This window comes from Morus notabilis, unplaced genomic scaffold, assembly GCF_000414095.1.
Source record: "Morus notabilis unplaced genomic scaffold, ASM41409v2 Scaffold70, whole genome shotgun sequence".
Taxonomy (NCBI): Eukaryota; Viridiplantae; Streptophyta; class Magnoliopsida; order Rosales; family Moraceae; genus Morus; species Morus notabilis.
In genome coordinates this window covers 154886-169368 of record NW_010365594.1, presented here as the reverse complement: position 1 = coordinate 169368, position 14483 = coordinate 154886, and the positions used below count along the sequence as shown (strand labels likewise).

At 32.5% G+C, this 14483-nt stretch overlaps 1 protein-coding gene across 1 annotated transcript; it reads right to left on the bottom strand.

Annotated features, from left to right (window-relative positions):
- Positions 1 to 7727: 7727 nt before the first annotated feature.
- Positions 7728 to 8657, bottom strand: LOC21398339 (dCTP pyrophosphatase 1). Its single transcript, XM_010108332.2, has 2 exons — positions 8510 to 8657; positions 7728 to 8300 (listed from the first exon to the last, which is right to left on the bottom strand). The coding sequence occupies exons 1-2, from the start codon at positions 8645 to 8647 to the stop codon at positions 8049 to 8051; spliced, it is 390 nt and encodes a 129-aa protein (XP_010106634.1). The 5' UTR covers positions 8648 to 8657; the 3' UTR covers positions 7728 to 8048.
- Positions 8658 to 14483: the final 5826 nt, after the last annotated feature.

Sequence of the window (14483 nt, the reverse complement as noted above, 5' to 3'; positions counted from 1 at the left end):
ATATCTAAGGAGAAAGAAAAAGAAAATTAATGAGATAATTAATAACACATTTATTAAAAAATAAATAAAAACTCAAGCAAGCAAGTAAGCATGTGCAAACAAAAACAAGAGGCATCCGCTCTTCTATAGTGCTTATAGATTATAGATACATCTCTTCATGTTCATATATAATGAGAGAGGTTGAGAGTCAAAATATTAATATTCTTTAAGCAAGGCTATAAATTTATGCCTTTCAATGATATTCTTCTAGATTTCCTAATGTAGAATAATATTCCCCATTAGAAAGAGAAAATTTTATGTCATTTTGTTAAGTATACCATTGCTCAGGGAAAAAAAAAAAAAGTGAAAGGAAGGATGAAGATAGAGAGATTTTTAGTAAAAGAAAGTTAAAGAATGAGTTATTGGTAATAAGAGGAGAAAAAACAGAAAAATGGGGAGAAAATCGAATAAGTATGATCCAACACATTAAAAACTTTTAAATCATCTAAGAAATGGAGATATTTTGGAAGAAAAAAGTTATCACAATTTAAATTAGAGATAATTATTTGACCCTTTCCAAGGAAAAATTTGTATAGTTGTTGCTTGTGACGCATATTGATAGTGCATGATGTAGGGTTGATTCTCAAAAAATTAGGCCCATTTAGTTTGCGAGTTTAAACTAAAAGAATTTTAAGGTGTTTTACTTTCTTTTTATTTAAGTAGAGCTCTACTTTTGATCGAAATGATGATTATTTGATTTGTACTTTAGAGATTAATAATGAAAGAAATTTAAAGAAATTAAGCTTTCGCTATTATCTTTTAGTACGCTCAATCTTATGCATGATAAATTTTGGGGCTTAAAAGAGTGATATTGCGTGACTTTAAAAGTATAATAATAAGAAATTATTTTACTCCAATAATTGTTATTACATCTTTTTAAAGTTATTATTACATATAATAAACATCATGTTATATAGATCAACGTTTAAATTTACATGTATACTATGAGTCTTTCAAGAACCCCACGTTAATTTAAAATCTATAGTGAAACTAATTTTTAATATGTAATTTATAATGCGTCATGGAGTTGATAATTTCTTTGTTGTATCAATTGTATTAACCGTCTATAAGTAATTAATATTAAAATTTTAGTATAAGAGTTGGCATGTCTAAAATTATTCTCACCACATACTATGAAGTTCTACGACTTGAATATATTTTTTAGCGTTCTTTGGCAATTTGTCACCAAATAACTATTGAAGGGATCGAAATTAACGTTCTTGGATTTTTATTCATTTATCCAACCATCCTGCTTTTGTTTTGTAATAAATGTTTTGTATTCTTATACCCCCCAAAAAAAAAAAATGTTGTAATTTTTTTTTTGTTGGTATTATAACAATTTACATGTTGGCTTTAAGTTTAGTTAAAACAATAATTTATCAATGAGTTGTCTGGTAAACGTTGACCAATTCTTACAAATTTTATCTTAGCTCTTTTTTAATATATACATTTTTATAATCAATAAAAAGAGAAAACAACTAGTATCAAGTAAGTGTTAATACATTCTAACTAAAGTCACACCTACTAAACAACTTATGACCACTAAATCCTCAACGGGAAAAAGAAAAATGGCAATAGTGTGATTTGAGTATGAGCAAAAGACAAGAAAGCAAAAAAATCCTAAAGGATCGATCTGGACAGAGCTTACTAATAGACCGAAAAATAAGTAATTCGATTCATTCAAAATTTAGATTATGAATGCTTAGAATCCATAATGTATGAAACAACAATGAATACGTGGACAACCAGTAAATCGGAGTGATCCATTTATTCCAAAGGTGCCAAGGAATACTAAAAAAGCCGGCGTCTTGAATGTTGTAACAGAACACCAGAAAACCAGATTCAATCCACGAATGAAGAAGAACATCAATTTGCAGAAAATAATTGCGCCTCTCTTGATCTCACTGTTTCTCTCTCTAGGCTCCACACCTATGATATCTCTAAAGAATGGAAAGAATATCATCAATTAGCAATTACAATGAATCGTTGACTATCTCAACAAAATGACTCTCTCTCTCTCTCTCTCTCTCTCTCTCTCTCTCTCTCACTCTTTCTCAAGGTATAAAGTTCTTCATCCCCCGTTCAAGTTTCTCGCTCATATCACTATCAATCTCTCTCTCTCTCTCTCTCTCTCTCTCTCTCTCTCTCTCTCTCTCTCTCTCTCTCTCTCTCTCTCTCTCTCTCTCTCTCTGTGCAACAGAAAACCAGTAGGCGAAAATAATAAACCTTAACTACTCTATTTAAATACCGTTTAAGAGGCCATAGACGTGTTTGGAATTAATCACGTTTTTGTTTTTCACGTTTTTTGAGAAAAAATGAAAGCGTTTTCAAAACGGCGTTTGACGCAATAAAGATAAAAAATAAAAATGAAAACAATTTTTTAATTTAGTGTAAAATGAGAGAGAAATGAAAAACGACTTTTAGTCGTTTTTCATTTTTTATTTTCGTTTTCTCCTCTCTCGAGCAGAGAGAGAGAAAGAGAGACATTAATAAGTGTTTTTACATTGAAAATAATCTCTTGATAAAACTACCAAATGCATTTTCAAAAATGATTTCTGTCTGAGATTGAAAACATTTTCATTTTCATTCAAAAAATAAAATCATTTTAGAACGAGTTCCAAACGCGCTCTATTTTGTATCCTAACTCTGTCCGTTTATTCAGTAAAACTAAAAATAAATAAACTTGCCTATTTTACACATTATAGAGAAACGACAGTAAATCTTCAAAAACGAAAGTCACTTTCTCAACATTGAAAGAGTGCACCCATTAGCTCTCTAGCCCTTACCTTCTATAACGACCAGTTTTACATGGCTGTTATAACTTAATTTAAATTAAGAACTACTTAATTATATTACAGAATTCATAACTCAAAATTTGCAGAACATTTTTTATCCTATATAACTTAATTTAAATTAAGAACATGAAATAATTAAGAATAATCATACTTGTCATTATATGGACTAAGGTCGTAAATTGCACAACCTCAGTCCCAAAATATACATATCCTACTTAAATTATTAAAATAATATAGTACCAAAATCATAATTAACAAAACATATATCCCATCCCAATTCTTCTCTTTCATCCGATCGCTCTCGCACGGTTAATCAAGCGATGCTGGAATGTTTCTTATCTATAATATAATCGTACGTACTAGAGTGAGCTTTCCCTCAATAAATGTAAATTATTTCTCACAGCAAAATCTAAAACTTGGATTAACTTATGCCGTAAAAAAGAAATAATTAAAGAGAATGACACGATCGTATCTTCACACAATATTTAGAATACTAAATATATTCTTAAGATACCAATCAGTATCCACCATAATACTAACTAATTACTAATAGGTATTCGGTTGTTATAACGGCTAGTATCTGTAAGAAACCGCCGTTATTATACTAAAATCACATTAGACCAGAAAAGATACATGAAAATACAAAACAAATCCAAATAATCTACAAAATAGAAAGAAAAAAAATCACAAAAGTTTCAAAAAGTTTACAAAATTCAAAATCCGTTGTGTCGGGCGAATGATATTTTAACGGATAGTAGGGTCGTTGCGCAGGGGCAAGGGTGGCGACATCGGAGGAGATCACGCAGAGATTTGACTCCTCCCACATAATTCATGGCAAAAGTGAATCCACCCACACATAATCCATGGCAATCCTCCAAAATATCCTTTTTTGTTTTTTTTTGTTTTTTTTCTGACATTCACACACAAAGGGAGAACGGGATAATTATTATAAATTAATCACATATTCGCATAGTTGTCACCAATGTCTTGGATACGAAGCTTGGGGATTGCCTTGAGCATTTGAAGAAGATCAAAATGCATTTTGTGTGCGTAGACAATACACTGTTAGAGAGACACCACATGTGAAATTAGTCCAATACATTTTAAGAGTCCAACTTGACTCAAAAAGCATTTCAAGAGCTCAACTTGACCCAAAAAGTTAATCTATTGGGTCTTGAGTCTTTCCATGCATATAAATTACTTCACATTCTCATTCACATTCCATGTAGGACAATACACACGTGCACTTTTCTCAACAATCTCTCCCTTATGTGTGTGTTTATCGAGCTCCTACTCAAATCAAAGTTTCTAATAGCCGGCACATCAAGCATCACACTCTAAACGGGAGCCAACTCAAGCATGAGAAAGAGAGCCGAAACCATGCGAGTCCACCAAATACTCCACCATCCACACATGTGGGAACACCAACTCTCCACGGGAGGCAACGTGGGAATTGAAACCGAGTGTCATCGCTTGACCTATATGAACCATCAACTCTGATACCACTTGTTAGGGAGACATCACATGCGAAACTAACTCAATACACTTCAAGAGCCCAACTTGACCCAAAAGATTAACCTATTGGGTCTTGGGTCCTTCTATGCATATAAACTACTGCACATTCTCATCCACCTTCCATGTGGGACAATACACACATACACTTTTCTCAACATACACCGAGATAATCGGCCGTAAAAAAATGACTATACATAACCTATTTTTTGCTAAGTGTTAAAAACTTTGATATTTAAAAAAAAATAACCCACCGTTTGTTATGATTTTTGAATAAAAAATCAGAAATGCTGCTTAAAATGATAAAAAAATATTATTTATGTCACTCAATTTAATAATAAATAAACAATTGTTATTCAATTAATAAAGAGAAAATAAAAAGCCACAATGACATCCAATTATTTAGAATGACATAAATATTAAGGTCTCATTTATTTTACCGATTTGAGTTTTCAGTTTTAACTTTTTCTGCTACAGTTAAAAGCTATCAGAAAATGTCACATCTAACTTTTTTTATTACAATTAAAAGCTATTAAAAAATGTCACATCTCAATTTAAATTAAAAATTCAAATATGCGAAGTGAACGAGGCCTAAGCCTCTAAAAAACATAATAAATCATGTACTTTCCTCAGCTGATTTCAAAATGATTGTGGAAAATGTTTCTCGGCCAAATCATCATGTGACAACACATAACGTAGGACCAACAATGAATAACAATTGCATTAGATTTGTGACTTTTTTTGGTTTTTCTAGAACTCGAGTAAAAAAAGAAAACGACATGATATTGTTTTATTAATGGTCCATATTCTTTTTAGCTTAGACATACTTGTGGTTTCAAAATGAAAAGATGATGATTAAGGAGGAAAATATATTGCAACTCTTTCAAAAGAGATCATTTGAAGTACGCAAGCCGAGTTTCAAAAGAAAAAAGGCGTCTCTAATCAAAAGAAGCTTTTAAGTTCATATATATGGTTCAAAATTTTGATAATTATATCAACACTAGGAAAGAAGATGGAATACTAATGCTTGACGAATTAATGCTTTGTTTATTTAACAACTTAATTATCACACTAAATCTTATGGCTAGTTAGAACCCACAATGATTAATTAGCCAATAAGGTGACAAACTAATGGAATTTCCACTTTGGATGCTTAATTAGATCTTAATCATCATTCTATGGCGTGCCCTTTGTGTCCTGATCATAACGCATTTAGTTAGAGAGAGAGAGAGAGAGAGAGAGAGAGCACTGTGGTATCTATCTTCTTGCGCAATCTCAAAAGTGATGGCATAAATTTCTACATTTATATAATAATTTGGTTAAGCATGTCTCAAAAACTTTATGACTATATCTAAGCAGTTCATATTTATCATTTTTCGTGAAGTAGAACAGTGACATATGATCTAGACATCTAGTTGTGTCAAGACACCCATCCAGTCCAATCATTAATAATCAGTTAGCATTTATTAGGATCATATACTACATATATAGATAGGTGTAAATAAATGACTTAATTATTTAGTTTATTATTTTAAAAGATTACTCTAGCCAAATAAAATTATCATCTATATTAAGAGCATGAGTAGCCAAAGAATGAAGAATCTCCATTAAACATGTGACATAACTTAACTCTTCAAAATGAAGATAATGAGCTAGATGCATCTATTCTGCAGTAACACTCTGAATTCATCACACACACACACACACACACACACACAAAAAAAAAAAAAAAATCTTCACAACTTAGATGATTGCCAGTGCATCAAGCTCTATGGAGATTTAGACCAACAGAAGGCAAGTATCTTTAAAGATAATGCAACTATCATGAAAGGTAATGATGAATGAGCATAAGAATAAATTAATATTCTTGTAACTTCTCAAAACAAAATAGCTTTCCGTTCTGAAAATTTTCTTCTGTAACTAACCCACTTTAAGGCCGTCGGCCAAAAGGTTATTGCAACAACAAACTTCAGAAATATTTCCAAATAACTACTAGAGCCCCGTTCATTTCACTGATTCGAGTTTAGAATTCGAGTTTTGCTACAGTAAAAAGCTCTTACAAACAATCACATCTAACTTTTTTGCTACAGTAAAAAGCTCTCACATAAAATCACATCTCAACTCGAATTAAAAACTCGAATCAGCGAACTAAACGAACTCGCTGCGACTCTTCAACCTCTCATAAAGAGAGACTTATAGAGTAAATAAGTTAATCTATATGCCACATTCTTCAACGCAGTCTCGGAGGTCTTATTAATGGAAGTGCCATCCTATAACCTAAGGCTACCTTAATTGTAAAGTATGCAATAGAAATAGTTAAACAAGATGAAATATCATAGCTAATAGAAATTTTATTATTGATTTGGGGATCAAAAGAGGTGCCTGCAAACTAAATTAGTTAAAGAGCTTTAGAAAGAGAGAAATAACTATATATTTTTCTTTAATAAAATAATAATTATATGAAAAGGAGAATAAATGGAAAGAAAAAAATTATGGACTTCTTTTAAGAAGGGATCAAATTTATTTTTCTTCAGAACATATATAGACGATCAACTCCAACGCTTCAGTCTTGAAATTCATATTTTTATAAAGTTTGAAGCCTTGAAATGGATAATATATGCATCGACAAATCAACAATCGTACGATTGTTCAGAAAGATATGAAAATCACAATATTAAATTCTTGACAAATTGGTCATTTGATGAACTAAGAAATAAATTAGATAGATTTTGAGAATAAAAAATCGTACGAACTCAGCGCTCGAAAAGATAAGGGATTTAAATTAAGGAATGATCATGTTATCGTACGTTCCATTGCATTATGCTTTTTATTTTGTTCGGTTGTTTTCTTTGGTTTTTTTTTTAAACTAAGGTTTGTAAGGATTTTTTCTCTTTAGTGAAAAAACAAATCCCAAACGCTTAATTATAGTTGTAGGCTTGGCCCAGTTGTAATTTCACATCCACCTCAAGAGAGAAAAATAATTGATCGCTTCACTTTTAATTGTGGGATAAAAAATCAAAATTTTATCTTAAATCAAGGTCAAATGGTGTCCATCTAGAAGCATACTTTTTACGGCAGAAGTAGCTTGTTTTTCTTTTAAATTTAAAGTCGGTGAATTTAAACTTAAATCTTATGGTGTAGTCAAGTCTAAGGTTACCACTAGACTATACCTGTAACCACTAAAAGCAATTAATGGATAGAACAAAATCACTAGATCCAAGTGCCGATGATTTTTTTTTTTAAAAAATCTAAATGCCAATGGTGTAATTAGAGATTGACTTGGTACTCACCAATAATACAATAAGACTATCATTTTAATACTAGCTCAAGGAACACCAATATCCAATGTGAGTCAACAAGATATCAAGTCTCAAAGCCTTTTGTGGGGTTACAACAAAACAAAACATCCACCATCTCTAGCTATCTTGGGCTAGTTCCAATAAGCTTTTTAGATATCAAAAAGAGATAAGAGACATGTCTCTTTCAGTCACTTTACTCTTAACATGCTGCAAAAAACACAAGGATAAAACAGCAAGCACAATTATTCTTTCCCCTCCCACAAACTAGATTGGTAGACAAGAACCAAAAAAAAAAAAAAAAAAAAGAAAACACACACGAAAAGAAGGAAAAAAGAAAAGGAAAAAAAAAAACACACACACAAACATATAGAACTACATAGAGAATTAAGATATTTGAAAAGCTCTAATTGTAGTTGGAAGTTGCTCTTTGATTGGTGGTGGAAATTGGGTATTTCCTTGCATTCTTAACTATTTTGGTAAGTGCTGCTTGGCCAAGGTCAAGGCCACAAACATCAGCCAAACGAATAAGATAAAGGAGAACATCCGAGAGCTCCTCTTCTAGGTGTTCCTTGTCATCAGAAGTCCAATTAGGAAGTCCTTTTGCAACTTCACCTTTCCATTGGAAGATCTCAGAGAGTTCTCCAACTTCTCCAACCTAAAACCAATGCGACATAAGATATTGACCATGAAAAGATAATCACAAAAGAACAAGAAGCCACTAAAGACTAGCTCAAATTGGTTTAGTGCGTGAGTGTGTGATTCAAGATTTGAATCCCGGTGATTTTATTTCTTCTTAACAACGTATTATTAAAAAAAATAATAAAGAAAGAAGAAGAAATGAGCGGTTTGTTTGAGGCTTATTACAAGTGCTAGAAGGAGATTCCTTGGACTGTGGTATTGTTCCCATCCTCTGACTTCAGCAAACTCAGCAAGCCTGTCTCTGAGCTCTTGAAGTGAAACGTCTTTGGGAGTTCTTGTTGGACACTCACAAGACTTCTCCATCTCTCCTTAAAGTAAGTTGTGCCTCATCTTGTGTTGTGCATGACCAAATTTAAAGGAAATGGAGAGAGAGAAAGGGGGAGGGATTTTGATGGGATATTTTTATTTTTATTATTTTTTATTTCTGTTAAATATTTTATTTTTGAAATTTAATTGGACATTTGGGTCTAGTGGGGGGCACTTGAAAGTTCCCTCAAAACATTAATCATGTGAGGTATGCCAAAGATGTCTCCATCTTTTCGTCCATGACTTGAAATCACCAACCCACCACATGAATTTTTTTTTTTTTTCCTTGAAATTTGCTCATAGCTCAATTTATCCTTCTTTATAGAATCTAGTCTTAAATCCTTTACTAGAATCTAGCGATGCTCTTTAGGGTTATGATAAAATGGTAGATTTTTTGACAGAGTTTTTTTTTCCATTTATTCCTTGAGAATCCTCCAAAGATTTTGTGTTTGGGGGAATCAATACAAAAAACATAAAAGAATCATCATTGGACTAGCGGTGCTATATGAGCAACCAAAAATATGCTAATCCCATATGGACAAGCTGAGGGATCTATTATCATGGAATCAATATAAAAGAATTCATGTCTTCTATATGGCTTGTATATATAATGTTATTTCTCAGCGTGTTCTTTATTCTTTTTCTTTGAATGTTCTGGAAACTTGGCATGCCTTAGACGATTTCCTAATTAATTGAGCATTTTTCACTGACCTGCATTCTCATATGCGTTGCATGTTGGCCTGCACCTACTTAGGTGCCGGTAGGCTGTGCCCTCTTTGTCCTACCTCATTACACACACATACACACGCGTATAATTTATATATATACACACACACAGCTGGATAGCGCCGTAGCCTCACCAGATAAATTAGTAGGGCTCAGTTGTGGAATTTACGTGGACTCTATTAGTGGGCCTCACCAAGTTACGCCTGGTGAGACTAGGACCCATTGGACTGTTTAGAAGTGCTCTACATATATCTATATATGCATCTACGTGTGCAAATAATTGGCATAGATTAAAACTGTATAATTTAGAGTTACCCTTTTGTCAAGATCTCGAAAGGGTCAAAACAAAATTTAAAAAAAAAAAAAAAAGGATTTTTCCAATGTTGCTATCAGTCATATATACTCTCTGGTTAAATTGGCAAACTTACACTCCTGAATCTGTTTCATGGCCATTATGACACCCCTGTCGGGCATTCCAAAGATGATTTATACGCATTTCCAAATGCCAAATTTTCTTTTGCAGCCTAACATCTTCTTTCCACCTGTGTGGTTTTGTGGCAATTAGAGCATTATTCCTCATCATGGTAAGATGGTGCGCATATTCTTTATCTCTATGACATAAAAGGGACAAGTGCACAACACAACCTGAAAACACATGCAAATCAGAAACTCAACGTTCATTTAGTCTTTGACTATCTTCAATTGACCCCCCCTTCCCTTCTTTTAACTCTCTCTTTTAAGATATATTTGGTGCACCATATTGTATTATATCACATAATATTATATTGTATTGTAGAATTTTTATATAATACGGTGTTTGGTTTGTGGTTTTATTAAACACTATACAATTTTTATAATTGTAATCTATTTACGTATTAGTTTATAATAATATAAAATTTAGGCATAATTAAAACCTAATTTGACTCTAATCTCAACTCGAACCCAATATTTAGAGGAAACAAGAGAGAAAGTAAAGTTGCTATATAAGGATTTTTTTTGCAAAAAAAATTAAAAATGGGGTCAAATTGAAATGTTCAAAAAAATTAAGGGGCAAAAAAATATTTCTTGAAAAAGTGAAGGGTCAAAACATAATTTTTTAAAAGTTTAGGGATCAAAATATAATTTTTAAAAAGTTTAGGAGTCAAAATATAATTTCTAAAAAATATAAACTCCGCATCATTCTGGTCCCGAAACTCGACCCTAACGTCGGTCCCAAAACCCAACCCCGAACCTTAATATTTGTGAAATATTTTATATGTTTTAATATAGTATTTTAAGTTAAATTGCATAATACGATCTAGTACATGAGTTTTTTTTTTCGTATTAGATATCATACTTCGTATAGTATTAATTTTGAATCTCATTTTAAATTATATAATGTATAAATGTCACCAAACATTGTATTATTATTAAAAAAAATATAATACAAAGTGCTTATACGGTGTACCAAATATGTTCTTAAAGGACAATTTAACATTTGTTTTTGAGAATGATCATTCTGGTACTTTGTAGTTTTCCAATTTACCAAATTGATACTTTAATGTGTTATAATTCTATTAGGGTATTCTGCAATTCAAGAAAGTATTAGAGAAAGTCAGGTGGATGTCCGATTTTGGTCGCCATTTTTAAATTTATAGCCATAACTTTTATTTTATTTTATTTTTAAGGAAAATGGCCTTTCTGTGGTGGTTAAACGCTAATTTACCATGGTTGATCTCTGATAAACCGGATTTGATTTATTAATGGTTTATTACTGATAAACTAACAAATTATGGATTGAAATTGATTTATTAATATTGCTCAATCAGTGATAAATGATCAAGCCAATGATTGATAAATCAGACTACCTTTAATTTATCACGTTTTACCATAGATAAGCAACTATTTCCCTAATTTTATAAAACTTCAATCACTTACTAAAAAAATAGCTCAAAACACGGCCATATTTGCCTTTATTCGAAAATATTATGTGTGTATCTCAAGGCGTTTTGTAGGACATGAAATATCCTTTTATGTCATTTCAACCTAAAAATACAATTAAAGTGGAAAAAGGCTAGGAAGACCTTCCATTTTAGTATTTTTTCTTCCCGATCTTTTAATATATTTTGAAGAGAGTTTTTTTTTAGGACTGCAAAAATAAACCACCGGTAATTTTTTACTTTTTAACTATTAAATCTGTATTAAAAACTCTCAGTTCTATATACTTTTTTAATCTGATGTGATTTTAATCATATTTAACAGTAAAAAACTAACCCTACCGGTAAGTCCGCCTACCGGAGAAGGTTCCCCCCCTCCAGCAGTACTAGGTGTTGTATGAGCATGCTCACTGTGGTGGTGGGATGACTCAAACCTAGGCACTCTTGGCTAAAGATTCCGAGCACTTTATGACTTTGCGTATGTTATTTGGAATTGGAGGTGGCAAATCCAACTTGTGCCTAACGTTTTTCTTTTCATTCTTCTGTTTTTTCGGGGAACATCATGACCCCAATTAAAACTTTCTGGTGGTCACTGGCCAACCAGCCTCTTGCACTAGTATTAGTCCTGTAGGAACTCTTTAATTTGGCTAGAAAGACAAGGAGGCCAAAAAACTTTCTTGCACACAATGAGGCTCTCTATAACTAAAAGGTACCACAACTTTGCCAACTTTTGATCAAAATCTAGCCAAAAGAGGATAATGAGCTTTGTTCCCATCTATAACCAATTTTAGAAGCATTTTCAGAAAAAGAAAGGACGTGCTTGCTTTCCCTTGTTCCGCTTTCATTGCATACTCAAAGAGCCTCTTTGAATATTATAACTGATCACATTCTCTTTGGATTCTGCAAACTAAAAAAAAAAAAAAATCCCATATTCAAAATGTTTCAGGAAATTATAAAGGTGAGCTGAAAACTAACCCATATTATTATTATTATTATTTTGAAATATGGAGCCTTGACTAGATTCTAGGTAATAGACGCTAGCCCTATTAGGCTATATGAAAGAGATAAGCATTAAGCAATGTGTCCCTCCTGGAACCAACTTGGGGATCACCATGATTACAGGGTTAGTATAGAATAAAAAACATTTTAGAACATCATCCTTGATGAATCTTATCCAGAAATAGCACGTCAGAAGCTTCTGCAATCTCTATCTTACAAGCTAACAAATTTAATAATATGTTCTTGCAGTGAATGTTTAGAAGGTGTTAAAAAGATCCTAACACTGGCTCAAAGATTCACACAAGAATGCTTTAAAAGAAAGAACATAGAAAGATTTTACCGAGGTTCGGATTCAACGAATCCTACATCTCCGTTGGGCTCACTTGCGAGAAACCCTTCCACTATTAAGATCCGATTACACCCTCACGTAGGAATCACTCAGAGATTACAAGAATAAATGAGACCCAGAAACACCTAGAGAAATCACCAACTAGTGCGATACAGAAAAAATACCCAGTGAGTAAAGGAACCCCTTTACCCAGGTTTTCTCAGCTCCCAAACACTATCTCTCAGATCTCTCAATACAGAAAATGTGTTTCTCTCACCGTGCAATACACAAGAGTACTCTCTCGCCTCTTTTTCTCTCAAACCCTCTTTTTCCTGAGTAACCCTAAAAAGAATTATATGAATCTTCAAATGTCCCGAGTGAAGAAGAGAAGGTCTGAGGATCTTCTAGAATTCTCTCCACGTGTCACAGTATGAGAGGTCATTCTAAATACTACGCTGCGTTTTGGTAAGTTCCTAAATAGCGAAACGAATGTCGTTTTCTCAGGAATTACTCCTCACAACAGAAGGGAGAGAAGTTTCTTTTAAAATTAGTTCATTTGGTAATTTCTAGCTCCATAATATTCATGGAAGGGAAAAGGATAAAGCCAAGTAAAAATTCCAGAGCAAATATCTTCTCAATTGTTAAGATCCCACTTTTTTAATTCCATCTTTACAACCAAAAAAGACTCAAAGTGAAAACTAAAAAGCCCATTTGACCCCTAGAGGCAAGAATTGCCTAATGAAAAGGCAACAAAATTTGAAGAAGAATGGATATAGGAAGGAAATAGTATTATTCAGTATGGATTCTATTATGTGGAGTTTAATTATGATATTTTACGTAAATGTATTGATTTGATTTAATTATCGTGATATGTAAGGAACTTCTAGGGTAGTTATTTTTGTAAAAAGACGTGGAAAGATAAGAGATGCATATTGACTCAATTTTACAGTGTACTTCTTCCTCTTGTTGTAGTGGTATTATGTAGCGTCCACTTATATTTAAGAGTGAAGAATCACCGTAAATTTTGTGTGCGTGTGTTGTTTATTTTAGTCTTCTTCTCGTTTTTCTTATTATTCTCAGATAGTAGATATTAGGGTTCTTCAATTCCCGAGACGTATTATGTTTTCTAGGTTGTGGAAGGGAGAAATGATTTGTCCATTGACGTTACTAACTTGGAGATGACCATAATAATTGGAGCAGCCTGGAAAAGTGGACCGGCTTTGAGAGGCAGTTGATTATGACCACAAAGCCCAGGTCCATTACAAAATGCAAAGGTTGATAGGACTAATTAGAAATGATTGTGGAACAACCAAAGGTTGTAACTTGAAACATCATTCTTGAGTGGTTTGAATGTGATCTCAAATGGTGTTGTTGTACTGTTAACTAACGAGAAATGTCAGTGTCACTCTTTCGGTCACTTTTAATATTCATTATTTGATATGTAAAACTCTACTATCTCATTTTTTATTTAAATGATACATAAATAATAATGTATCATGTAATAGATTCTAGTGATAAATAATGAATACAAAAAATAATAAAAAAAAAGTGATAAAAAAATGACCTCCTAGTTGATATATCCGAGCTAGACCTAAGTTTTATTTTGATGTCATAACGAAAATGTGCCAACTTATTGCCGACGGTGTACGGCATTTTTTTTTCATTGCAGAGCTCTTCCTTGGCAAGAATGGCCTTTTTATTGTTTCAAAGACAGAAGTGGAGTATGAGGTGCCTAGTCAAGCTCATGATATGGGTGCAGGTGTTGGGGCCGGAAAAACATATTCTTATATACCTATGCAGTAGAAAAATAAATTAAAGCAAAAATAACACAAAAACAGATAAGACAAAAATTTACATAGCTCGG